This window comes from Caenorhabditis elegans, chromosome II, assembly GCF_000002985.6.
Source record: "Caenorhabditis elegans chromosome II".
Taxonomy (NCBI): Eukaryota; Metazoa; Nematoda; class Chromadorea; order Rhabditida; family Rhabditidae; genus Caenorhabditis; species Caenorhabditis elegans.
Window position 1 is genome coordinate 3794827 of NC_003280.10, and position 27121 is coordinate 3821947.

General features: G+C 38.8%; 8 protein-coding genes and 2 pseudogenes across 10 annotated transcripts; 5 read left to right on the forward strand and 5 right to left on the reverse strand.

Annotated features, from left to right (window-relative positions):
• Positions 1-796: 796 nt before the first annotated feature.
• On the forward strand, positions 797-5806 carry Y8A9A.2 (Flo11 domain-containing protein; the record flags this gene model as incomplete). The annotated part of the gene is made up of 18 exons (NM_001377769.2): positions 797-910; positions 956-1045; positions 1093-1287; positions 1333-1450; positions 1519-2806; positions 2853-2970; positions 3018-3242; positions 3289-3495; positions 3541-3722; positions 3771-4058; positions 4104-4403; positions 4450-4567; positions 4616-4791; positions 4844-5016; positions 5067-5187; positions 5232-5352; positions 5402-5529; positions 5588-5806. 18 exons carry the CDS (start codon positions 797-799, stop codon positions 5700-5702), a joined length of 4077 nt encoding a protein of 1358 aa, NP_001364778.1. The 3' UTR covers positions 5703-5806.
• A 538-nt stretch (positions 5807-6344) lies between these two features.
• Positions 6345-7763, forward strand: srh-164 (annotated as a pseudogene). Its single transcript has 5 exons — positions 6345-6645; positions 6973-7036; positions 7060-7165; positions 7211-7514; positions 7555-7763. Coding segments are annotated over exons 1-5 (984 nt in total).
• A 369-nt stretch (positions 7764-8132) lies between these two features.
• On the reverse strand, positions 8133-8493 carry ins-32 (INSulin related; the record flags this gene model as incomplete). Its single annotated transcript, NM_062254.3, has 2 exons — positions 8133-8245; positions 8292-8493. 2 exons carry the CDS (start codon positions 8491-8493, stop codon positions 8151-8153), a joined length of 297 nt encoding a protein of 98 aa, NP_494655.1. The 3' UTR covers positions 8133-8150.
• A 1999-nt stretch (positions 8494-10492) lies between these two features.
• Positions 10493-12238, reverse strand: F54D10.4 (uncharacterized protein). The gene is made up of 6 exons (NM_062255.3): positions 12138-12238; positions 11997-12083; positions 11830-11937; positions 11525-11777; positions 10770-11193; positions 10493-10724 (listed from the first exon to the last, which is right to left on the reverse strand). Exons 1-5 carry the CDS (start codon positions 12225-12227, stop codon positions 11165-11167), a joined length of 567 nt encoding a protein of 188 aa, NP_494656.2. The 5' UTR covers positions 12228-12238; the 3' UTR covers positions 10493-10724; positions 10770-11164.
• A 106-nt stretch (positions 12239-12344) lies between these two features.
• Positions 12345-13351, reverse strand: F54D10.5 (uncharacterized protein). Its single transcript, NM_062256.6, has 4 exons — positions 13269-13351; positions 13084-13213; positions 12774-13032; positions 12345-12728 (listed from the first exon to the last, which is right to left on the reverse strand). Exons 1-4 carry the CDS (start codon positions 13342-13344, stop codon positions 12486-12488), a joined length of 708 nt encoding a protein of 235 aa, NP_494657.1. The 5' UTR covers positions 13345-13351; the 3' UTR covers positions 12345-12485.
• A 1062-nt stretch (positions 13352-14413) lies between these two features.
• F54D10.10 (uncharacterized protein) lies at positions 14414-14752 on the forward strand (the record flags this gene model as incomplete). The annotated part of the gene is made up of 1 exon (NM_001420589.1): positions 14414-14752. One exon carries the CDS (start codon positions 14414-14416, stop codon positions 14750-14752), a length of 339 nt encoding a protein of 112 aa, NP_001407538.1.
• Positions 14753-17455: 2703 nt separating this feature from the next.
• lido-15 (MADF domain-containing protein) lies at positions 17456-18602 on the forward strand. Its single transcript, NM_062257.2, has 3 exons — positions 17456-17964; positions 18019-18235; positions 18290-18602. Exons 1-3 carry the CDS (start codon positions 17480-17482, stop codon positions 18518-18520), a joined length of 933 nt encoding a protein of 310 aa, NP_494658.1. The 5' UTR covers positions 17456-17479; the 3' UTR covers positions 18521-18602.
• Positions 18603-19549: 947 nt separating this feature from the next.
• fbxa-146 lies at positions 19550-20632 on the reverse strand (annotated as a pseudogene). Its single transcript has 3 exons — positions 20553-20632; positions 20050-20324; positions 19550-19982 (listed from the first exon to the last, which is right to left on the reverse strand). Coding segments are annotated over exons 1-3 (788 nt in total).
• Positions 20633-21699: 1067 nt separating this feature from the next.
• Positions 21700-23412, forward strand: fbxa-24 (DUF38 domain-containing protein). The gene is made up of 2 exons (NM_062259.6): positions 21700-23081; positions 23129-23412. Exons 1-2 carry the CDS (start codon positions 22632-22634, stop codon positions 23336-23338), a joined length of 660 nt encoding a protein of 219 aa, NP_494660.2. The 5' UTR covers positions 21700-22631; the 3' UTR covers positions 23339-23412.
• A 1910-nt stretch (positions 23413-25322) lies between these two features.
• Positions 25323-26470, reverse strand: F54D10.7 (Ubiquitin-like domain-containing protein). Its single transcript, NM_062260.7, has 3 exons — positions 26345-26470; positions 25875-26294; positions 25323-25659 (listed from the first exon to the last, which is right to left on the reverse strand). Exons 1-3 carry the CDS (start codon positions 26453-26455, stop codon positions 25396-25398), a joined length of 795 nt encoding a protein of 264 aa, NP_494661.1. The 5' UTR covers positions 26456-26470; the 3' UTR covers positions 25323-25395.
• Positions 26471-27121: the final 651 nt, after the last annotated feature.

A 27121-nucleotide genomic window follows, 5' to 3' on the forward strand; every position in this document is an offset into this window, starting at 1 on the left:
TTGCAAAAATATTTGCAATGATGTCTGGGAATTGCGTTTTTCCAGTAAAACTTTAGGGTCTTTTATTTTTAGAAAACAAAACAAATATTATTTGAGCTAAAAAAAATTAAGACGCCGGGCTATTCGAAGCTTGGATCTTAATTTCAGTCTGTATATCCAGTTGGTCTTGGAGTGTATCTTCTACCGAACAAACATGAAGCGGATCAAGAAGCTTGCAAACTTTGGACGAAGCTCGGGTAAGACCTTCGCAGCATTTTCAGCTCGGAGCATCTTTGAGAGCTCGTCACAAGCAGACCTCTGCGATGTTTCCTTGGGCTTTCAGCTGAAGTATTTCTCACCCAAAAGACCAAAGGCACCTTCAGACCCTTCCCAGAGAAAACCGGCCACTCACTTCCACTCTACCAGTCCAAAAAAGCCACACGCCTTTTGATCTCGAACTTCATACAAAAATTGCTACAGCCTTGTTCGGTGCGCAGAACGGAAGTGCGTCGTCTGCAAAACTAGCGAGTTCGAGAACCAGCAAAACCAACAAATATCAAATGGGGTGAGCTTGCAAGAAGAATCAAAGAGAAGAGGATGTCCCGTGTTTCACTGCAAACTGTACGTGTTGGTTTAGCTGCATGTCGAAAAAAACGGGTGGTTGGCAGCTTGTCATATTAAATCGACAAGAGTTTCCCGTCGTTTGACCATTTCCACAAGTTTCACCTCCCGGTGAACACCATTTCCTACTTTAATTTATTTCTCATTTTTATAATACATATATGTATTCGAATCTTTTTTATAGGGTACCCCCAGAATGCTTCTCAAAGCATTATGCATTATCAATGCATTGATTATTGGCATCATCAATGCAGACATTCTGTCTGATCCAAACTACCGGATTTTCAGAGATATATCCGCTATCAGACAAGTTGTAACCTTGGCTGTATTAGGCTTCAATGGATAAAATTTTCAGAGAAGCTTCGAGCGTCCGGTGAAAAATGTATCAACAACGGAATTGCCAACATACTATGAAACTAATTATAACATTTCCCGACGTGTTAAAGTTTGTAGTGTACCCTTAAAAACTGACTCAAAAGTATAATTTTTCAGAGGCAAGCGTGTGCATCTAGTTGTGCTCCACTGGAGAAAGCTACAACTCCTGCATATGAAGGTCTTATTGCTACAGAGAACTTTTACATTACCTACAGCACTGACGGTTCTGGATGCCCGATTGCAGATTTGACATGTGTTGGAGGAGACATGGCTACACTTGATTATTTGGATCAAAATGGAGATATAATTACGGTATGAAACGATTATTCAGAACCCGATAATAGGAAACTAATTTAGCTGGGCGACGGTGGTGATGATTACAATATTTTGGAAGCACAGCTGAAATGTTTTGCATTCGGATGGGGTGCCGCTACGGCTACAGAAGTTATTGATGGAAACAGTTTGAACTGTAATGGTAGGTTACCTTTCTAACATTTGAAAACATACTTATTTAGAACTTGTTGAAAACTTTATTATATTTAGTACTCACCGACATTCCTGTAACAACAACAACGTCGACAACGTCGTCGACAACTACAACAACAGCAACCAGTACAACTGAGTCCACAAGCACTTCGACTGATTCTACTACAACCGAGTCTACCACAGAATCAACTACGGAGTCTACTAGCACATCCACTGATTCTACTACAACCGAGTCTACCACAGAATCAACTACGGAGTCTACCAGCACATCCACCGATTCTACCACGACCGAGTCGACAAGCACTTCCACTGATTCTACTACAACCGAATCAACCACAGAATCAACTACGGAGTCTACCAGCACATCCACTGATTCTACCACGACCGAGTCTACCAGCACTTCCACTGATTCTACTACAACCGAGTCTACCACAGAATCAACTACGGAGTCTACCAGCACATCCACTGAATCTACTACAACCGAGTCTACCACAGAATCAACTACGGAGTCTACCAGCACTTCCACTGATTCTACTACAACCGAGTCGACAAGCACTTCCACTGATTCTACTACAACCGAGTCTACCACAGAATCAACTACGGAGTCTACCAGCACATCCACGGATTCTACCACGACCGAGTCTACCAGCACTTCCACTGATTCTACTACAACCGAGTCTACCACAGAATCAACTACGGAGTCTACTAGCACATCCACTGATTCTACCACGACTGAGTCAACAACAGAATCAACTACGGAGTCTACCAGCACATCCACCGATTCTACTACAACCGAGTCTACCACAGAATCAACTACGGAGTCTACCAGCACTTCCACTGATTCTACTACAACCGAGTCTACCACTGAATCAACTACGGAGTCTACCAGCACATCCACTGATTCTACTACAACCGAGTCAACAACAGAATCAACTACGGAGTCTACCAGCACATCCACTGATTCTACCACGACCGAGTCTACCACTGAATCAACTACGGAGTCTACCAGCACATCCACTGATTCTACTACAACCGAGTCTACCACAGAATCAACTACGGAGTCAACCAGCACATCCACTGATTCTACCACGACTGAGTCAACAAGCACATCCACTGATTCCACCACGACCGAGTCGACGAGCACTTCGACTGATTCTACCACAACTGAAGTTACTACTACTGCGTCTGACTCTTCAACGACAGTGCCAAGAACTGCATGCTGTCCATCTGGAGGTTTCTGGAGTGAATGGACTGCTGACGCTCCTTGCGCTACAACATGTGGATCTTGTTCACAACAAGTCTACAGACGTGTTTGCCTTACTGAAGCTGATTGTGGAGCATGCACGTATGTTTATCTTGTACCTATACGTTTTTGAAGCAACTTTTTTCAGGGGAGCTGATGTCAAGATCCAAAATTGCAATGTCGGAGTCTGCTACTTCCCTCTTGATTCTTGCTGTGCTGGCTATACCGCTACTGTTTCCGGAACTCTTCATATTTGTGGCCCACAGGTATAGCGAACAGTGATTTTGTGTTGTTATCTTCAGATAATTTTCAGCCAACTACAACAACTCCAGCCCCCAACGATGAGACATGCTGTCCTCTTGATGGTATTTGGGGTGCTTGGGGAGAATGGTCGGTATGCACCGGTACAACTTGCGGCAACTGTGGCGGTTCTCGTACTCGCACAAGAGTATGTGCATCGGATTCCTTCTGCTCGTGCAACGGCGACACCACCGAATCTGAAAACTGTAGATTATTGAGCAGCTGGTCAGAATGGACGGTTGGTCAATTTTTTATTGTAAATTTCAACTTTCTGTGCTTTTCAGACAACTGGAACATGTAATCAAACGGCGTGTGGTACTTGCCAAACGTTGACCTACACCAGAACTTGCTTGAAGACCAATGGATGTTTCTGTATGGGAAGCGCTACCAAGACGGATTACTGTAGCAGAAAACCTTGTGCAACAGGAACGGCTTGCTGTAACAGCCTCACCGCGCAAACTGTCGACGGAGTTTCTATCTGTGGACCTGTGGTAGACTGAAGCTTAAAAATATCTAGTCAATTGAGTATTTTCCAGGAAGCTGCTGAAGATGAGACCGATCCAGTTCCATGTACAACTACTACACCAGCTTGTTGCGTGCTCGGAGGCGTTTGGTCTGAATGGTCATCTGGAGATGCTTGTAACGATACCTGTGGTAATTGTGGAGTGACAACTTTGTCTAGAGTTTGTCTCTCGCAAGACTATAATTGTGCATGCAGGTATTATTCAATAGATCAGTTTTACTCAAAGAAAGTTAATTATTTTAGTGGAAGCACTACAAAACAATCTGAATGTGCTCCTGCTCCGTGCCCGTTCCCAAGAACTTCTTGTTGTGGAGCTAGAAAGAAGGTTATTGTTGGAAGAACGTTCGAATGTTCTAGTGCCGATGACTCTGACGCCGCACCATCAACCCTGTGTGCAGTTGATTGCTGTCCGGCTGCCGGAGGATACTGGTCAGAGTGGACCACCGGAGGCTCTTGCCCAACAACTTGTGGATCTTGCTCTACAGTAACTCAGAAACGTGTCTGCATGTCGCCGTCGACTTGTCCTTGCCAGTAAGTTTAACAATTCAGAGAATATGTAAGAAGATCTTGTTTCAGAGGAGTCTCGTCTCGATCTGTGAACTGTGGTATCACAGTCTGCTACTTCCCCGATGATTCGTGCTGTGCCGGATATTCGGCAACCGTCAGTGGAACACAACATATCTGTGGACCACAGCCCAACTACACTACTCCATACGCTCCTTACGACCCGACCTGCACAGACAATTGCTGTCCGGAAACTGGAATCTGGTCTGATTGGACATCAACTCCGAACCAATGCAGAGATTATTGTGGATCATGCGGTAACCAGACTAGAACAAGAACTTGCACATCGGATGCTGATGGATGTCCTTGCCAGTATGTCATTACTGGAAACGACAGATCACTAATAATTCTGTTTCAGAGGACCAACTACGATCACAGAGCCTTGCGGAACTGGTGTCTGCTATTTCCCAAGATTAAGTTGCTGTCCTGGATACACAGCCACTGTGGAAGGAAACCAACATATCTGTGGACCTTTGGTAAGATTTTTGGTTTGGTAGAGCTAATTTCAAAAGCTTGTGTTTCAGACAACTGCCGTTGCCGATCCAGATAAGCTGAACACTTGTGGAGTATCGTGCTGTCCATCTGCAGGAATCTGGGGAGAATGGGTCAGCGTTAGTGGGTGCAACGACACTTGCGGATCGTGTGGACAAGAAACTCGTAAGAGAAAGTGTCTGTCTCTTCAATACGGATGCGCGTGCACGTAAGTCAAATAGCAAGTCCAGATCCAGATTGAGAAATTCCCATTTTTACAGAGGTAATGCCACTGACACAAGCGTCTGTGCCTCAAGTGTCTGTCTCTTCCCAAGAACATCCTGCTGTACTGGATTCAAGAAAATGGTTAACATCACTGGTCGTACATTCTACTGTGGACCGCTTCCTGTTGTGCCAGCATTCAATCCTGAGCAGACTACTTGCTGTGATCCTGGTACTGTTATAAAATGTTTTAAACCATCACCAAAATTATTTTTATTCTAGAGAAAACTGGACTTTGGAACGACTGGGGCGCCTGGACTACTTGCAGTGCCACTTGTGGAGGATGTGGAACACAGACTAGAAGCCGAACATGCGCATCAGCTCCATACGGTTGCCCTTGCACGTAAGTTCATCACCACTTAATTGAACAGGAATTTACTTTTGCAGAGGAGATCTGACTGAAACCCAATCGTGCGCAAAACAAGTTTGCACAACTGGCGCTCAGTGCTGCGCTGGCAAGTTCGTGGCCACCGGATACGACGGTGCACAATACTGCCAGGACAACACGGTTTGGTCAAAAACCAACGTTCAATTTATTATACTGGCTAAAATTTCAGCCGGAAGTGTGCACGGGAACCTGGACAGAATGGGCAACGCTGGAAGGAGCTGTGTGCAATGATACTTGCGGAAATTGTGGAATAATACCAACGTCCCGTTATTGCTTCCCATCGGGCTGTCAGTGCAGGTACACAACTTTTGATAGATTAGAAATTCCAAAGTTTTATCAAAAAAATCAATTTCAGCGGAGCCTACACCGGAACTCAAGCATGCGCCAACTCGGTCTGTCTCTTCCCAAGAACTTCTTGCTGTGCTCCATACAAGAAGAAGATTGTTGGCAAGACATTCGCGTGCGCCTAAAAAATTAATTCTCATGTAGACCACCCAAACCGACTTAGCCCAAACTTCACCATCTAGTGTTTGAACATGAAGATTGCATTTGAAAAATGTCTTGTATGTACTTAGAGAAATAAAACCACCCCCCGTAACTAATGTTTTCCGCATCAAACTCGATAGTCGACGGGAAAATGGAAAAAAATACTACGAGTGAAGACCGATTCTTGCAAAAATGGCTTTTTGTTTGCTCTTTTTGTACATAAAGTGTAGAGGTGGCAGATGTTTAATCAAAAAAGTGCAGAACGGGAATGATTTGAATGATTTGGGAGCGATCTCAGGAAATCAATACTTTCAGGGATCTATTATATTCTTTCAGGAATATTTTTCCTATCGTTAAGGCGTTTTAACAAAACTTTTTGCAAGGCTTGTTGGGTTCCCAGTAATCTATTACATAGTTTTCACATGCTGGCGTCTGTACTGAATCTAAAATCTCAATCACTTGCCACATCTCGACTTTAGCGGCATTTTTGTGGCCTCAAAACTCATTTTGAAGCAGCTGAAAATTCATTTCTTGAAACGTAGAAAACAGCTGCCATTTGTCGTTGGAAAAGATTCAGAAGACAAAAACACAACCTAATTTTTTCGAAAACTTTTTGCTGAAGCCTTATGTGCTCAGAAATCTTAAATGACGATATTTTTAAAAATGCAATTCATATTCTCTCCGCAATTGAAGTTCCCGTTCACATATTTGGAGCCTATATTATCATAACAAAGATTCCAGTCAAAATGAAAACAGTCAAGACAAATCTGTTTTTTCTTCATAGTATTGGCGCAGTTTTCGATGTGGGATTCAGCTTTATTTTTATACCAGTGTTCAATTTCCCCGTCTTTGCTGCCTATCCGCTTGAGTTTACATTTGGAATTTCGACTGGAGTGTTAATTTATTTTGGCGTCTCGTTCGATGCAGGTTACGATCTTTTTTACTACTTGCGACCCACTTTGGCCAACGGTTAATCACTTTATTCGGATAAGCGTAATACAAGTGATTTAACGTTAGCCTAGGTGTGTCAGTTCACGCCTTGCTCAAAAGTCAATAAAAATGTGACTTGTAAACTTATAAGTTATCGTCAAATGAAAGAGCATAATTGATAACAGAAACTCACACAATTTCAACTTAATCGAGATATGCAACAGTTACGGTTATGAATTTTGACCCGCAATTAAAATTAGTCAGGCTACCGTGCCACAAAAAAGCTAACTAGAAATGTAATAGAAAAAACAATACCTATTTCAGTTGTCGGAGTAACTGTCCTTTTGTTTTTCGAGGATAGATACCATCATATAGTCAATGGCCATATGTTACATAAAAAAGAAATTGGAGGCGACTATTATACGCATTCCTGCATTATTTATTTGGGCTGACTTTTATTGCTCCAAGTTTTTTGAACATTCCAAACCAGACTATCGGAAAATTAGAAATAAAAGCGGTAAGAAATGGGAGGTGTAAGACTATGTACATGGCATTTTTTCAGAAAATTCCGTGCATTCCCGATGAAGTTCTCAATCGACCTGACTACTTTGTAGTAACAACCGATAGCACTGTTTTTAGCATTTGCTTTTGCTCAGTGATTTGTCTTATTGGGCTTCCTGTAACCTATTATATAGTTTTCACTTGTTGGCATTTACTGAATCAAAAATCGCAGTCTCGAGCCACTTCTCGACTTCAGCTGCAATTTTTTGTGGCCCTATGCGTTCAAATATTCATTCCAGTTATGTTACTCACGATTCCTATAACATACATTATGCTGTCTTCCTGGTTATATTACCATAGTCAAGGTATTCCCATGCTCCTGAATTGAGGTGACACTTTTTTCAGCATTGAATAATTTGTCACTGCTGGCAATGGCATGTCACGGAGTTCTTTCTACATTGACCATGCTTATTGTACATAAACCTTATCGTCATGCAACTCGTGACATATTTTTCATAAAGCAAAAGTTGGTGAGCAATCAGTGGGCATTTAACAACTCTCGACAAAGCAGAGCAATAACTGTAATCGCCGAAAAAAGAATCGGTTTCAATTGATTTTTCAATCGCATAGAATACAATTTTTTTTAATATTTTGGTCAAGTTCTCACGATTATGTCAAATAACTGATTTTGGCTTAAAGTAATCACTTCCGGAACAAAAAAGATTTAGAAAGGGCGTTTGAACTTTTGTAAGTGTTCAGGGGATTAGAATAATTGTTGTAAATCCTATTATAAACTTTTATATTTTGGAGGTGATCTGTGCTGTTCAAAATGCCAAGTTTTTGACTGTAGCTGGAGTATTGTGAAAATAAAATAATTTATTAAACTTTTAAAAAGTATTTATTAAAAAAGTGGATATGAGAATTTGGAAGGTTGCAGTTGGACAGCACAAATGTTCAAAACATCGATATGAACGGATTAAAAATTGATTGCAGGGAAAAAATCATTCATCAGGGCACATTATTGATTTGATATACTCCCTCGAACAGCCTTTATTTTTGCAACATTTCGTTGCGATGTCCTCCTCCTTTTGTGGATCTGAAAACGAAGACGTGAACATGCGATAGGCTCGTAGGGAACTCACTCATCTCCACGCAAAGGTTGGTTACCGTCTTACTTAGTCGCCTACCACAAATTAGCTCTCTGCGGCTTCTTGATTTTACAGCAAGTGAGGAGGATCCTTGGAGTCCTTCAAGGAACCGGTGAAGGTTCTGTAAATCGGAGAGCTCCTGGAACATCCCGGTGACGGTGATAACCAATAGAAGGATCAACAGAATCGAGGTCATTTTCAGACAAAGTAGTTTCTCCTTTGAGATCTCTTTTTTTTCAGCTACTTATATACATGATGGGCGGGGCCGCTGGAAACATGAAATTTGTATTTAGCAGATTATACATCAGAACGGAGTTTGGAGAGTTTTAGACTATGTCGAAAAAAGAAAAAGGGCAAATGTCAGTGGATTATAATGTATATGTATTTCATAATTGTATATCCGGGTTTAGAAATTTGTGCTTTTGATTTCAGAATTGACAAAATTAGGATCCGACTTTTACCAGAGCTTTTTAACTGAAATAACTGGAAATTCAAATCATAACCTTTTTTTATTGGGTCCTGCCACGATCATTTACTTTTTTTTTCATTTTTACAAACACGCGTGGTGTCAGAATGTCTCATTTCGGCTTGATCTACGTAGATCTACAGAAAATGCGGGAGAAGAGAGAGGGGAACGTGCTGACGTCACATTTTCTTGGCAAAAAATTCCCGCATTTTTTGTAGATCGAGCAGTCATGGGACAACCTGGCACCACGTGCAAACATGGTGCATCTGGAAAAATTGCCACTGAGATTCGTAATTTTTTAGACATCTTCTGCTCCGAGCAGATTATACATCAGAACAGAGTTCAACAGAATTTCTTTCCGCAATTATAGCTTTTGACATTAAAAATCTGAACGATTTGTAAAAGGGCGTGCGAACTTTCCACCGCGCGAGAGTTCACTGTGTTCAATGTGCAAAAATTCTAAAATTAACTTTTCGAAATTCAGATTTTTAGATCCTGCTGAACTTGATGGCGTGGTCGAAAAAAAAATATGTGGCCGAATTTTTTTCTACATAAAATTTGAAGCGTGTGGTTTATTACCCAGGCACAAAACTTTTCACTTTTTGCGCCAAAACTAGGGTACCCGGTCTCGACACGACAATTGTTAAATGTTTGTTAAATTCGTAAATCTGTGTGCGCCTTTAAAGAGTACTGTAGTTAATAACTTTCGTTTCTGCGGAGTTTTTATCAATTTTTCATAGTTTTCTTTGAGTGAAAATTGGTGTTTTTATTTTTTGTAAACTACAATAAAACAATTTTTCTTAAATAATTTTTAAAAATTTCGCAGAAACAAAATTTTTAAATTACAGTACTCTTAAAAGACGCACACCCCCTATTGTATATAATAAAAAATGTGTCGTGTCGAGACCGGGTACCGTATTTTTGCACTAAATCGCAAAATTTTGCGTCTGTGTTATAAAATCTTTATTATTAGCCACAGAGCGGCTTTTACTACGTGGCCTAGAAAAATCAAAACTCGGCCAATGATTTATCCGGGATCTTTGACGTGGGATGTTTCTGAAACTTGACGAGAATGTTCTCGAAAGGGGGTTCTATAGTTCCACCGTGGCGATTTTTGAGAAAATGTTCCGTATCCATGTTATGAAAGTGGCCGAGTTTTCCTATTTTACGGCCACGTAGTAAAAACCGCTCTGTGTAGCAAAAATGAAATGTTCTCCTCGAGGAGTACACGAGTTGCGTAAATCGACATAAAGGAACACGCTGTCACGGATTTTCTTCTACGTAATATTGTATTTTAAAGAGTCTGTCTAAAAAGTTGTCAGAACAAAAACCAAGGTGCGCCTTCTCTTGGGAGATTATACGTCAGAACGGAGTTGGCAGAGATTTCCTCAAATATTATTTTCAGAACAAAAAAGGGCTCATGAACTTTTATCACGAGTGTTCTGGGGATTAGAAGAGTTGTTCAAATGTTTGTATATATCCTATTATTAAATTTTGAGCTTCTGAATTAGAATGCCTTTCGCACGTTTTCAGCACTACTAACATTAAATCTTTTGGCAGCTCGATTTACTTCTTGAACTCCGCTCCAAATTATAGTCAGAGGCCATGAAATTTTACGGATGCCTACTTTAGGCCTAACGTTACATTGAAAAGCAGCTCAAAATAGGCTCAAATAGGCTCAACATAGGTTGATTCTGAAATGTATATCGATGTGGCGAAAGTGTAAAATATACATTTTTGTTCACTTTCAATAAATAACAATATACACGAAAAAGTCTAGGAAAATAGACGCTCGAAAAATGATGGAGATTTGACAGGTGGAAGCCTGATTGGAGGAGCTTTGACGATCTCGAGTTTCGGACTGGCTCCTTTTTTCTTGAAAATGGCCCAAATCAGAACGATCACCATTGAAACTTCAGCAACTTTCCAGAATGTACTTTGATCCATGAATTCTTCGTACTCTGAAACAATGAAACTTTATTATTCATCAGCAAAAATCTAGATACTTGAAGAAATCAATTCGGCAAATGAGGTTTGACCGGCTTGTAGCTCCGCTAATTTCTCTTGAATCAGCTTCTGGTTGGCCATAATCTTTTCCAAATCATATCGCCGCACAAGGCTTGAACCGAAACGAAGATCCACAAAATCTTTGTAAATCGAACTCAGATTTTTCACCGTCGACGTCAGTTCATCTCTTGACTTGGCAATTTGGCCGACAGACAGTCTTGATATTTCCCTGCAAACTGAATTTAGATCGGCAGCTATCGAATCCACATCATCTCGTAACATAGTGAATTTATTCGCAATTTCTACATTGCACATTGATACATGCTTATTATTCCGAATAGCTTCCCACATCGCATCCTGTGAGCTTTTCGATTTTTTGGACGCCTCGATTAAATCAATAATTCTTTCGTTTTGAGAAGTCGTCTGAATTCAAACAAATTGTTTAATTGTATTACGGAAATGCGTATTTCGCAACATATTTCACGCACAAAATATCTCGTATCGAAAACTACAGTAATCCTTTAAATGACTACTGTAGCGCTGGTGTCGATTTACGGGCTCGATTTTGGAAATTAATTTCTGCTCGAATTGTGCCAGCAATATTCAATTTTTTCTTTCGTTTTTTTTGTATGTTTAAAAAATCTTATAGATTAAAACAGTAGTCATTTAAAGAGTTACTGTAGTTTTCGCTATGAGATATTTCGCACGTCAAATATTTTGCACAATTCACATATCTGCGTTGAGAAATACTAACATTTTTCTCGATAACATTCTCTAAATTCGCTAAACGTGTGCTCAAATCCTGAAAACTGTTCTCGTGATCCTTGTTGGAGCATTTTATCGAATCGATATGAGCAAAAAGATTCGCCCAGCGTGATTTTTTTCAAATGATCATATTTTTTCGCGGTCTGGCTTCCTCTGGAGATGCACACTTTATTGGGCTCGGCTTGTTTCAGACTTTGCTCCAACGTCGGTTCCTCATCCTTCTCTTTGGCGATTTTTGTATACTAAAGTAAAATAAAATAATCATTAATATCAACTTTCCATTGATTCCCATACCGCTTGCAAGAGAACTTGATGCTCCATTTCTTTTTTCGCAAGTTTTGACTTTGTTTCAGTCAATTCCTGCTCAAGATTCTTCAAATTTTCACAATTTTCCGGGATTTTCTGAAAAAAAAACCATTTTCTATTATTTTAATTTATTTTTAAAGTATTTTTTAGCTTACACCCGTCTTCTTTCTCTTCTTAATTTGCTCACTTTTTACGGTAAAAAATCTGACATCGTCTGTTGAGAGCGGCGGCAAGGCGGAAATCTGAATTAAATATTAATTTTTCAGGATATACATAAACTGTAAAAAGAAACCAACCAGAGCCTCCAGCGACTCTTCAATGCTTTTTTCAGCGTCGAATTTTGGCTCCTGCTCCGTTGGATCCTTTTTCGCGGATTTAAGAGTCATTTTCTGCTTGAAAAATGTTTGAATTGCTTCAAAAATGATTTTATTCAAAAGTAGTAAGTAAAGGAAATTGATGAAAATTCGGCAAAATTCTGATTGAAACACGAAAAAATTGAAAAGTTTGTTCGTTTGACCGGCTTTATCAGAATACGAAAAATACAAATTTGTGCGCAAAATAACAAATTATTTACAAAAATTGATTCAAATCAGAATATTCCAGAAGGAAAAAAATAGGAATTAAAACAATGTGGGGGAAAAATATTACACAATTGGTTCGCCAGATTTAGATATAAGCGATCCGCAAGACGTGGAAAACAGGTTGCTCTGGAAGATGAAGTTGTCGGTTCGCTTGGGTCCAGTGTAGAAAGTCGCTTTCAAAAAGTTGCGTGCAATTGTGCAGTGCTCCGGAATAAACCTCTTGTCGATATCTTCACGGCGACAACATTGCTCAGCCGTTTTCAATATATGCAGGATACGATTGTCCAGCTTGAGATCGTGGAAAATCTGAAAATATTTGAATTTTAAAGTAAACTGTCTGTGTTGACTCACCGGGGTCAGTTTTTCGGCAAAGTTCTCCATGTTCAGCTCCAAAAAGGCTTTCAGAATATCGTTGACTGGCTCAGTTAGGCCATTTTTTCGGCTTCGAAGTTCAGAAGGATTCAGCAGTTCGTATATTGAAACCCAATTTTCCATGACTTCGGCATCCTCAGTGACTTCCAAAGTTCGGTTTAAATCGTTTTCCAGTGCTCCAGAATCCGAACTTCCCTGCATTTCACGCTGTTCGACGACTCGTGCTCGGACCACGTCACTGAAAAACCAAAATTTTTTCAACTTTTCCTCCGCGAAAATGAAATCCTACATGATTTGCTCGTGAGCAAGCGCCGCAGAATATAAACCTGGGTGCACGGGTCTGAACGCTTCGGGAATCTGATCATTTGCCATTAATTGGGTGCGGCCAAGGATAACGTTGAGCATCGGATTATTTCGAACTGAAAAATCGTTGGTAATAAGGGAAAAACTTTTTTAAAAACTCAGAAAACTTACGAATCTCCTCAACATCGTCGTCGGGCGATGAATCCTCGTTCTGGTGCGACGATCCTGGCTGGTCTTGATTATTCATGTTTATTCTTAAACAAAATTATGAAAAATTTGGTTAAATTGAGTTGAAAAGTCAAAAACACATTGAAAAAAAAAGTTTCCCTCTAAAAATGTGTTGGGCGGGGCTTCGTAAATCGACACGCAAAGTGCCGCACGGCTTTTTGCAAGACGTGCGCGCGGAGTTTCTATTTCACTGAGTTTTTTTTTCAGGGTTTTTTCAATATGGAAAAAATACATAAATAGTTGAAAATCTAGAAATTTCAACGTAAAAACGATAAATTTGATAAATTATAGTTATAAATTGAAGCTCACGCTGCCACTTTGACTAAAAAATAAAAAATCAAACAACGAGTCGGAGCTCGTGGAAGACATGAAGTCGGATTGATGGAGAAAAATTATTTTGTTTTAAAATAAATTTGAATTCTACTAATGGCAGGAAAAATAAACACAAAAAACAGAAGTGCAACGGAAAAGGCTACAAAAAACAACTTTGCGCGTCGAGTATAGTGTTTTGTACGCAGAGTTGTGTGTAAATTTGTTTTTAATCGACGATTAAATTCGAAAATTCCGCTAAAAATTAAAAAAAAAGACTGAGCATTTTAATTCTCTTCAAATTTAAAAATTAGGTCAAAAACAAATAGTTGAAATTGCTTGAGAAGCTCGTACCGTAATCTAGTTTTGCTCGTCATTTAAAATGCAAAGTACGCATTTAATTTTTAGGTTATGCGCCTTTAATTTGCTACGGTATAATTTTTATAGAAAAAACTGTTTTTCTCAAACAATTAAAAAATTAATGAAAAATCGAAACTTTTTGTATCCTGGCAAGTTTAAATGCTTTTTTTTCACAAATTTTGAGTAAAGACAGTATTTTTTCCCGACAAATTTCCAGATTAGGGTTTTGGGACCGTCTTCAGCTGCAGGCCGTGACATCTTCCCGTACCCTCCGGTTGTAAACGCGCTGGGGACACTTGTTATTGATCCATATACGCACATAGGCCAACGGTCCGCAGTAGTCGAACATTTTTTTCGCATCTCAGCACATTTCTTCTGGTTTTTCCGAGCAACTAATTATTACTTTTTCTAGTTCGAAAATGGGCAATTTGCACTCGACAATTATGGAGCGTCTCCCCCAAATTGCCCAAATTTTCAACAAAAATTGGATTTCAAATCTCATTGTCAAAGTTGGTCAACTACGCGTCGAGCTCACCACAAGAATGCTCAACTTGTTCCAAAAGCTGCAATTCCAGCAGTTGCCGGTTCGTCAGAGGATGGTCAGAGTGGGACCAGTAGAAGAAGCTCCAGGAGCTGAGTGGGTGGAATACCAGGATCGTATCGAGTTGTACAATACAAATGAGATGAAGCTCATTTATTTCGTGTGTGCGATGAATATTCTGTTCCTTGGGGTTTTCCTGCGTTATTTGTTCTATTGATTTTTACCTTGTATTTCTAAAAAAAATTCATTTATGTATGTAAATTGTGTCGAATTTGAAAATTTTGTGAAATAAATGGTTTCTGTAAACTTTCGGTTGCCTCAGAGGTTGAGCGGCAAACGGTTTTTTTTCTTGGCAAATCGGCAAACCGAAAATTGCCGATTTGCCGAAATAACCATATACAGGGGTACGATAACTAGAAACGTTTTGCTCGCGACAAGACCCATGACAATTGAACCAGGGGTTGGCGGAAAATGATTTTTTCCGGCAAATCGGCAAATTGCCGGAATTGAATTTTTTTGGCAAATTGCAGGAATTAAAATTTCCGGCAAATCGGTAAGCCAGCAAATTGCCGGAGTTGATAATTTCCGGCTCATCGGCAAATTGTCTGAATTGAAATTTCCGGCAAATTGGGAAACCGGTGAATTGCAGGAATTGAATATTTCTGGGAAATCTGCAAATTGCCGGAATTGACAATTTCTGGCAAATCGGGAAACCGGCAAATTGCAGGAATTTAATATTTCTGGAAAATCTGCAAATTGCCGGAATTGAAAATTTCCGGAAAATCGGTAAACCGGTAAATTCCCGGAATTGAAATTTCCGGAAAATCGGCAAACAGGCAAATTGCCGGAATTGACAATTTCTGGCAAATCGGGAAACCGGCAAATTACTGGAATTGAATATTTCTGAAAAATCTGCAAATTGCCGGAATTGAAAAATTCCGGCAGATTGCCGGAATTGAATGTTTCCGGCAAATCGCCGGAATTGAAAATTTCCGGCAAATTGCCCATTTGCCAAACGACAATTGCCGCCCAACCCTGAGTTAAAAACCAGTTTCCCTGCTTCCAAAGGCGACCAGAGAAAGAATAGGCAGTAGGCGCATACGCCTGCCTACCTAGGAAAACCTACTCAATTCTTATGTTAAAGCTTCATCTCTTCATATCAGCATCTCCATGACAACAATTTTGTTTTCAAATTTGTTACCTTGCTCCGCTGTGCTCCCCTCCAAAGGCGTTTAATATCAAAAGTATAATATTTATGGCTGCACACACACATTATCAAAAACTTTGTCCCCCTCTTTCCCTGCGCCTCCACCTCTCTATCTCGTTTTCTATAATTCTCTCCCAGTTTTCTTGCTGACTAACAAAAAGCGACGCGGCGTCAACAACAAATTTCTTGTCGTCTCCACCCCACGGCCAGTCTGCGTCTCTTCGTCTCCAATGCTCTATCTCTCGTCCAGTTTTTCATATCTTTCCCCCCTTCAGTCCACATTATTATTTGCCGCACTCCACATTTTTGCAGCACGTTTGTCACAACTAGTATCGACTTTCAAATCGTAGTTGACAACTGACAAAACTAATTTTCAAAAAAGTTTAATTTGCGTTTGGTAAACTAAAAAATATCTTTTAATTTGTGGTTCAATTCAGACGTGGGCGACAATTGCCGTTTGGCAAATTTTTTGAAATTACCGGTTTGCCTTTTATCCGGAAATTTTCATTTTTCGGCAAATTGCCGGTTTGTCGTTTGCCGGATATCAGATTTGCCGGAAGTTTTCAGAGTGATTTTTTATAAGACGAAAACATTTAAAACTATGCTTTTTTGAAATTTTTGTACCGTTTTCATTAAATATTTTCATAGAATTTGCTTAATTTTCAAAATAAATGTAGGAACATTCATAGAATGCGTACAATTTTGCCGCTTGAAATTGAAAATTTGAAATTTCGAAAAAAGAAATGTGCAAAATTACAATTGCCTTTTTTCCCGCAAATTCGACAACTCGGCTATTTGCTGATTTGCCTGAAATTTCAATTCCGGCAAGTTGCCGGTTTGCCGATTTGCCATAAATTTCAATCCCCACAAATTGCCATTTTGCCAGTTTGCCGGAAATTTCAATTCCGGCAATTTACCATTGGCCGGAAAAAAGCGTCATGGGTCTTGCCGCAAGCTAAACGTTCCTAGCTACAGTACCCCGTGGCGAGACCCAAAAAAATGTTCAATTTCATATCATTCCCTGACTTTATTATATCAACAACTTTCTCTCTCTCCCTCAGCAATTTCCTTTTTTCTCTGCTCCCCATCACTCTCCTTGAACATTTTTCCTTGCTGCCTAACAAAAACGCGTCAACAACAAATTTCTTGTCGTGCTCAACATTGTCTGCGTCTCTTCGACCTCTTTTTTATGTCCCAGTTATCATGCTGAAAGTTTTTGTCGTCGAAATGAAATATGTTACTCTAAAAAAAGTTTTTTTTTTCACTTTTTCTCTTCCCACTTTTATCGAAATTCATCGTCAAAAAATGTTTTAATATTGACTTTTCGCTTCACTAAGTTTAGCTTTACACCTTTCTCGAGAAAGGGGTAAAGCTGCAATTGCGCTCCATTGATAAACTTACTGGCAACGTGGGGTCCTGAACTATCAGTTCGCGTGGTGCCAAGGTGTCCCATGATCTACATGAATCGCGGGAAAGTAGACGCGTCAGCACGCCGATTTCTCATCTGATTTCGCAAGGTACTGACGTCACATTTTTCTTGGCAAAAAAGATTCCGCATTTTTTGTAGATCACACCGTAATGGGATAGCCTGACACCACGTAATAAATAGAGAAAAAAATTAATATTGCTAATCTCTGTCTCTTTCAGAATCTTTTAGTTTTTATTTAAAAAAAAACAAATTTCTTTTTTTTTAACTAAAAACTTTAAAAATTTTCAGAGTTCAACTTGATGCTCGCGATGAACGCCACCGACTACCGAAAGCTCACCGAGCACATTGAGGGGACCAAGTTCCCGATGGACAATCTCATCAAAAAAGTATTTCTGAACATTTTGGAGCCAAAAGAAGACCTATGGAATAGCAACCAAAAAATTGATCGGGAACGCTGGGAAACGGTCGGAATCGAGCTTTTTCAGCGGACAGGAATCCTGGTTTCAGTAGATCAAATGCGATCCGGATTCCGAAGTATCAAGTCGAATCTCGGCCAGCGTCTTCACAATTGTGTCCAGAGCGGAATGAGCAGAATCCAGACTGAGCTTGAGCTTCAGAAATGGGAGCTGTTCCAGGATCTTCGGTTTTACTATGACAAGCTTTACAAGTATCGGCAGTTGCGAGCAGAACGAACAGGGAATGAGGCGAGGAATTCGGAGCCCGTCAGCGGAGAGGATATGCAATCGTTCTTCGAAGAGCCCGATATGATGTCGTTGGTTGAGGAGAATGATAGGTAATTTAACTTGTAGTCTTGTATTTAATTTTTCTAGAAAATTCCAATTTTCAGCGCCATGAAGTACCTCTCATCTCTTATTCCACAAGTCTCATCGACCTCGACTCCCACCAAGGTTAAGCTGGAGAATCCATTTCTCAATGCTTTCGAAAACCCGATGAATCTGAGGCATGAGCTGAGTCAGATGCTCCAGGCAAGCTCGTCGAGTTCTTCAATACCTTCACCTATCTCTCCACCAGTGCCGAATCCAAAAGCAGAGGATGAGGAGAAGGTATCGTTTTTTAGACTTATTTGCAATATTCCTCAACATTTTGAAAACTTTCAGCCGTCTCTAAAACGCCCTCGAGAATCCAGCCCAGCGGCAGTAGAGACAGAACGAATAAGCCAGCAAATCAAACGAATTTTCGAGCAATATCCCGAGAAAACCAATCTGATCCGGTCTGTGCTCACCTACACCGTGCTTGCTTTTGATGAGCCCGACGCGGATTTTTCGACGGCTTCAGAGGTGTTCGGCGATCTAGCAGCAAGGTTTCCAGTTCGGAACTCAAAGCGATGAATCTTTTTAATAATAAAATTGTTTGTTGATCTACGTATGTTATCGAATAACTTTATTTCCAAATAAAAAAGCAACATTGTAGTATTAATATGGGCACGGTTCCCATCTATTAACCGCCGAGCCGTCTTTAATTCCTGCGCTTCTCAGTGTTTCGTCAACTCGGAGCTTACTATCTGAAAAAAATTATTGTGCAGTGATAGCTGAAAAAATATGAGTTTTTGGTTTTTAGCTGATTTATAAGACTTAACAATTAACTAGAATATAAACTGCAGATCACAGCGCCTCAAATCGGGAGAGTTGTGAAAATCGAGAATTGGAAAGTCCAACGGAGCGCGCTTGCACACTTTTACGGTATTAAATGAATTTCACGCGAAATTTCGCGATTATTCGAGTTTTCAAGATGAAATTTGGAAAAAATAATTAAATATTGGGATTAATATTGCTTTAAAAAAAATTAAAAAAAAAATTTTATTGAACAAATTCAATATTTGGTTGATTTATCATTGATTTTCGAACCGATTAGAACAAGTTAACTCTATGACAAAATTTCTACGCGAAACCAATTTTTCAAGCATCAATATGCGTGATTCCAATTTTTAAACGTCAGCTTGATAGAAATAACACGGTTTCAAGTCTTGAAATTGCTCAAAAATACCCAAATTAACGGAAACTGTTTAGTTGGCAGTTGATCTTCACTAAACCAACACTAAATGTTCAGATGAAATCAAAACTTGTTTTATCATTTGAAAAAACATTTTTGAATTATTGTTCCTCACAAAAATCAGATGATAAGTAGTATTGCATGATGAGAATCCATATACAAACCACTACAAGTACAACTTACATCTTTTATTTTAACTGCACTTTGTTCTGAAAACTCGTCAAGTTCGATGATAATCTCTTCAAAGTGAAACAAACTTTCTAACTTGTTACTATCAAATTTAACATCAGAAAGGTGAAATGTTTTTGCATTTTTCCAATGCTCCATTTGAGTTAATCTATTAAACTGATCAATTGAGCCATCCACTGTCAAAACAAGTTTGTCCAACGTTTGAGCAAGTATGGGAGAATTTCAATGACGTCATTGAGTGAAAATGCAAGTCCTACCTCTTTCACATGAATACATTTTTCTGATTTCAAAAAATCCATGAGAGATTCAATGATTTTGCAATTATCCTTTCTATCGTTAGAAATATAGAATATCGAAGTGTGTTTCATGATTATTTTCAAATCCGTGAACGCTAATTCCACAAAGTTTTCTCCTTCAATTCGTCGGCATGGTTCATCATTGTAAGTCACAGTTGTACCACCACCGTCTGCATTGGCATATATGATCTCAAATTCGATCAAATTCATTTCAATGTGACCTTCCTCCGTGATATAAAACAGGACTGCATCGAAAAAAACTCCAAATTTATCGACAGCTGCTCTCAAACCTCGGCATACTTTTCGAGTCGTCAGTCTGAGACAGAATTTACTTTTTTTTTCTGATTGTTGGACTTTTAAAAATAAAATGAAAATTCACTCACAGATCCATGAGCTCCAACTTTTCCAGAACTAGATTGGCGACATGTAATGGCATATTCAGAAAATGTCCATGAAACTTTCATTTTCAATAAATTCTTGACGTCCAGCACAAGTCACAGTTGTGCCACCATTTCTTGCTTCATCGTAATTAATTTCAATATTGCCCAATTCCAAAAAAATATTACTCTTATAAATGAAAACTTGAGCCGCATTAAATTGAACTCCAAACTTGTCAACTGCGGTTCTCATGCCTCGGCAAACTTTTCGGCAGACCAGTCTGAAATTATGTTCAATATATAAAAATTTTATTAGAATTTTATTCAGAATTTCAAGAGCTTTCCAAAATCTACAAAAAAAATTCAAGACAGATTTCAGTGCTTTCTATTTTTTAAATAGTTTTTTAAAAAGTTTTCAACTAATTAAGTACTTGAAATTTCAAAAATTGTGCCACAAAATAGGGGTGAATTTACTGTTCCCAAAAAAAATCTTAAAATCAAAAACTCACAGATTGGATGGTTCTAGCTTTTCAAAAATTTGATCAGCGATTTCCAAGGGCATACCGAGCAAACTTGGTTTTTCGGGCATTATTTGGATATAAAACTGAAAAATATAGAAATTAAAAAAATTCGTAGTATCACCCAAATTTCAGAGAGAAATTTTTTCCCAACATCTTTACCAAAAAATCGGAAATTATAGGTCCAGATAAAATATAATATTAAACAAAACAACTTCGTACACCAAACTGTGCATTTTGTCGTCAACTCGGGTGTTTGCGTACCTTGCATTATTGTGGACGACACAAAAAAGGCTGTAACAACTCATTTTCTACGGGACGTTTTGAAAACACAACGGAAAGCAACTCACAGATCTATCGGCTCCAACTTTTCCAGAACTACCACATGAAGAGGCATACTGAGCAGTGTGACTCGTTCTTTTGTTACTGAAAGTTTTGCATCTTGGTTTGTAGCAGACATATTTGTGGTTCAACGCTGAAAATCTAGTATTTAATTGTTTTTTAATGAATCAAAAATGTAGAAAATACAGTTGAGTGCACCAAATCAATATCAATTTTTAGGAGTAGCAAGCCTTTATCTGTTTGCTCTCTTGCTTTCCACAGTTATTTTCTTATCAGTGTTCAGCTGACATGTAGTTTATAATCTATTCAATCAAGTGTGAGTCATTTTTTCGCAATTTGAGTACTCAAAACGTTCAGTTTCACTTCCTTTATGATATGAACTTTGATACCAAGCTGAGGTTCCTTAGTCAATCCCACGGGTACCGGATGCCGGAGGTAGAGGAGCTCGACAAACTCTAGTAATTCCACGAGATTGAGAACGTATTGGAAGTGTTGGTGAAGGGGCATGTGCTGGAGGTGGTGGAGCGGCACGTGTTGGATACGATGCAGATGAAGAAGATGTTCTAAAATCGTTTGACTCATTTGTTTAAAAAGTTTTAGCTACCTCATTTCGTATTATCTCACAACATGTAATCAGTCTTACTTAGACGTGTGGAAGTGGTCCTTGATCTCTTCTCATTCTAGTGTCATGTGGTCTTGCCGTCGCGCGTCTATGGGCGCGTGACGACGAGAGACACGAGGCACGAGAGCAAATGGCGGCACGCCTTCACGAGTAGAAGATTCTTCAGTCGAGAAAGACCTGACTTGCTGGCCGGACGAAAGCAATACTCTTGTCGTCCGGCTCAGTACGACTCAATAAAGGTATTTGAAAATACTATCAAAGTGTTTTTACTATGATATTGAAACTAAGGCCGAGCATAGGCCATAGCCTTTCAAATGGAGGTCCCCAACAGACAGGAGTCTGTCCTCGTGTGCACCTGCAGGTTTTTGGTGGGACCTACTGCAGGGTCGGGGACAGCTCCGCGAGCATCGAGGTCGAAAGGATTCAGTCCAGTGCTAATAAGACTACCGCTACTACCATTACATCTACTGTATTCTTCTGCTCACCTCCCTCCCCAAGCTACTATTCTATCTAATTCCATCTATATCTTGTCAGCCGATTTACTTTGGATTGCATTCACTATGGCCGGTCAATTTGAAAGGGAAAATGCCCACCTTGCAGTCGTTGGAACCAACTACAATCGGAAGAACTGGATTGAGTTTTACATCAGTGATAATTATTATTTTGTTCCAATGTTAAAGTCCTTTAGTGATTCAGTTTTTTCCCAAAAAGCCAGAGAGCTATTTAAAAAAGAGCCAAAAAGGGCCAAGAGAGCCACGTTATTTTGAGCCATATAATTGCGAGGAAAATACCGCAAATATTTTGAAAAATTGAGCGAGGGACAAGTTCGGTCAGCGAAACAAGTTTTCGTTTGAATGTTATTTGACATTTAGGGTTATTTTGTTTCTTTTTATTGTATTTTGGCCCGATGAGATATTAGCTTGGCATAGTTTTTTTTTTCGCTTTGATTGTTTATTTCTCTTTTGGAATTGGCCTTGACTCGAGCATAATTCTATCTCTGCTCCGTGGACGGAATTTACATCAGATACGCCAATGCAGATAACGGAGGTTCAACTGTGAGATGGTACGGAAATCAAGAAACAACACCTATCGAAGGAGCAAGTTCTATGAAAATAGCATTCCAAGATTTGAAAACAGTATTGAAGCACACATCGGAATTAAAAATTTCTAACGAGTGCAATGAACACGAGAACACGAGAACACGAACGAGAACGAGACGAGAGAGAGACGAGAGAGAATCATTTATTGAAATTTTGAAATCAGTTAAATGTATTCACGTGAAGACAATAAAACTTGACAATTTCTCATTCAATAATGCCATCACTATTCTCCAGTATTGTAACACCAAAGTTCTGGAGAACATTGAATTTTGGATAACCCATATAAACAATCAGTTTGAAAATATTGCTCATCTGGATCAATGGAAATGTGCGAAAAAATGCAGTCTGCTTGGTGATAAGCTTGAAAGTAGACTAATTGATCATCTGTTCCACTTTCAATGGTTCCAGATCCAACTGGACGACTTTCCAACATATATTGCAATCAAAATTAGAGATGTAAGTTACAATTAAAGCGTTTTAATTGATGATCAAATATTTTTCAGGATCTAATGAGAAGAAGTACATTTCAAGGTTGCCGTATAAATTGTGACAAATCAAAGTCAAATCCAATTGAAATTGCAAAAGTGTTCAAACCTGACTATGCTGGCGGCAATGAGTTTCTAATTGAATATTCAATCGATAATGCAAACTTTGTAATTAAATGCAATTTTTTAACCCGTTTTATTTTTTGGTTTCTCGTGCAAAAGTTATGAAAAGCTTTTATGTTTTATTTTTGAAGCCATTCGATTTTTTGTCAAAAATATATTAATAAACAAACGAAATATTTTTCATGATCAAAGTCAAATGAACAATACAAATGTAGAAGTAAATCTATAAAAATATTTTAATTAAACAGGAAAACATGTGAAACTGTTCGAGTTGTATTTTCTTATTACTACGAAATTTTTACAGACCATATATAAAAAAAGTTACAATGAAATAAGGAAAACTAATTTAAAACTCCTAAAGTATTCTACAAACAAACAAAGATCACCACTTGAACTTCAAATGGTTTTTAGAGCTCGAATATAAAGGTAAGAGATATAACTAGACACTTTGCATTTGACTGAGAATTTTTTATCATCATTCGAATATTCAAATTCATACAGAGAGGCAAGATATCAGAAAGTGATTAACTAAGAAATTGTAGAACATATTAAAAACTATAATAATTAATTAAAATCATGTGTTTATCTTTCAAGATGAGGGAGTTAGAGCAGCCAGTAGAATAACAAAAAGTATGCAATACAAATGTAAGTCTAACTCCCCCATCTTGAAAGATAAAAACGTAGTTTAAATTGAATATCATAGTTTTTGATGTGCTCTACAAGTTTTCAGTTGATCACTTTTTCATATCTCGCCTCTCCGAAAAGATAGGAGTTGTCGAAGTTAAGGTATCTAGAGCCGTAGAGGGTAGGAAGAATCTGATGGTTCCTTATTAAGGAAAAGAAAATATAACACGAAACTTGTAAAAAATGTTAATTTGATCATTTGTGTAAGTATTTGAGCCATTTTTAAGGAAAATTGGAAAGCAACACTTACATAAGAAACTTGGCGTATCACAGATCACTTGGTAGATTGGAACATTGAAATTTGATCAGAACTATTTGTATTTTTAGTGATTTTGCTTGATTTATAGCTTTATTCTATTGAAATCTTTGATTTCATAAAAGTTTTTAAACAAATTTTGCAAGATTTCCCTTGATAAATGTTGCTTTACTTTTTTATCGATTTCGTTGTAAAGAAAAATCATTTTTCGGTGTTATCAGTCAAATTAATGACTAAAACTTTTTAAAAAGATTCAAACTAATAATAAAAATTCTAAAATTAAACATTTATGCAATAAATTGCTCTAAAATCAATTTTTATTTGCAAAATTCTGTTTTTGGTCAAAAAAAAATTTCAGATTCGCCGAAATTCAGAGCTCATTTCGAGCTTATTTGGGGAAAAATTTATGTTAAAATTAAGTAAATCGCATCGCGAACAGTCTCTGGGCGGTCCCGCTTGTTGAAAATTGCTTTAAAATCCCTAAAATTCAGCAGAAACGCGATACACACAACGTGAAAATGTGTTGAAAAAACATTCACCATTGAAACGGATTTCTTCTCTGTCTATCGGCGCCCCTGGAAACAACTGGGTATCTTTCTTGATTGCGAGTTCGGTTTCAAATAGGAACTGTTTCAAAGCTTCACTCCATTCGCGCTTGCCGTCACGTGTCAGTTGGAAGAGGATTTTCGCGTCGTTCGTCGGCAAATTTTCATGTACAGCAGCCTCTGGTTTTCGAGAAATTTCGTTCTTAATGGATGCTCTCCTTCATTTCATCACGATGTTTTTGAAAAGCCTCCATCATTGCTTTATTGAATTTTTCTTGATTTGCCTGATGTTCCTTTCGCTCGACTTCCAGTTTTCGAACGGCTTCCATGATTTCCTTGTTGAGTTTTGTCTGCTCTTCAATGACTTTCTCAAGCTGCGAATCGGATACAATGCCCGAGTTTTCTGGCTTCTGGAAAAGTAGAATTTATTAGGTGCTAACAAAATAAGTGTTACCTTTCCAAGAGCCAAACCAATATCTGCAGTCTCCATGCGAAGTTTTTGGAATTCAGACATCAAATTGTCCGAGCGGAAATTCGACATGGTCGCCGAGATTTGGAGAAATGAATTTAATTGGTAGCAGAAAAATTAATTGATTCACGTTTTTTTGAATAAAACATTTATCTTTCTTTTAATCAAATAATAATAATATCCACATTCAACAATAAAGTTCAATAAATTAACAACAACATTCACAATCTTCATCACACTTTTCATCAGTATGTTGCTTGATGACAGAACCGTCCTTAATTCCAGCTTCCTCAAGAGTTTGATTATACTGAAGCTCCTTGTCATTGAGCATGAGACGTTGGCGATGCAGTGCGAGGCCACCGTGCTTCAGGAGGGCCATTCCGACCGTGTAGATTGTGTCAAGGGAGTCCAGTTCCATCGGGATTCGGCTTCCGTGAAGGATAACATTGAACTTTATGTTTTTCGAGCCAATCTGAATAATTTTTTTGCTAAATTTACGGGCCAGGGGTGGGCGGCAATTGACAAATTTTTTTGTCGGCAAATTCGGCGAATCGGTTAATTGCCGGTTGGCCGATTTGCCGTTTCTGGCAAGTTTCCGATTTGCCGTTTGCCGAACATGAGATTAAGCCTATGCCTAAGATTAAGCCTAAGCCTCAAGTAAGGAACACAATCATCTCATAAAATTACCTTTCTCCGGATGGCTTGAGTATCCTCAGTCACTTTCTTGAAAAATTCCCTCTGTGCCTCTTTCATAGCATCGAGTCCAGTTTGGAGCAACTTGATCGCATCCAAAACATCATTCTCCTCCTCCTCATCTTCGTCTTCAGAGGTCTCATTATCCTCATCAAGCTTCTCAAACAGCTCCTCCTTGAAAATCTCCAAATCATCGCTGAACTCCTCCTTCTCCCGAGCAAACGCCTTCTTCATAGATCTGATTGCGTCGAGCATTTCTTTGTTGAAAGCGTCTTGGATCTTCTGACGCTTCGAACGTTCGATGGACATTTTCTGAATCGCTAGCATCAGTTTCTGGTTGACTTTATCCTGATTTTCACAAAACTTGTCAAATTTGGAAATGCTCAAGGACGTGATCGAACCGATGGTGGGACCCTGGAATTTGGAATAAATATTAATAAGGCCGATACAATTCAAATTCAAACTTTCTCAAGGAAATTATTGATTCCAGCAGTTTCAGATCGCAAATTTTCAAACGCCGACATCAAATCCGACGGTCCATCTTTATTGGTAGATTTTCCAACAGTTGGGGGCATTGCAGAGGTTATTTTCTGGAATTTAATTAAATTTTAAAATAACAAGAAAAACGGGAAAAGGACACACAAAAAAACAAATCAATGAGAGAATGAGCCTCTCCCCTGCATACCGATTGTAAAAGGGGATCGGAAATCGCCTCGTGGCAAGTGACCCACTTTATTGGTGCGCGGCGGGGAGATCAATTTTTTTTTGGCATTTTTGAAGATTATTAAAACAAAGAACCACAAAAAATGTAGTTGTCCTGCGCCTTACAGATGAAAAATGCAGAAACTCAATATATGAGCGGAGCAACTTGTCATCTAATATGTACGTGATCTTTCAACGATCAGTTACTAAATAAAAATTTCGAGTTTTCATTTCCTTTCCGGCCCAGACCATTTTGCAAAGTCCCGGTCATACTCTAAAGATGGCAAACTCAGATAGCATTTCTTTCTTTGCCGTCTACCGTCTCTGCCAGGGGTGTGCGGCAAATCTCAAAATTTGCCGAGCTCGGCAAATTCGGCAAATCTATTTTTCCAATATTTGCCGAGCACGGCAAATTCGGCAAATTCGGCAAATTTGCCGTGCTTAACAAACTCGGAAAAATTATATATTTTTTGATATTTTTTGGAGCACCAAAACTACTGAATTCTTAACACACCTCTGGTTTCTGAACAAGTTAGGTG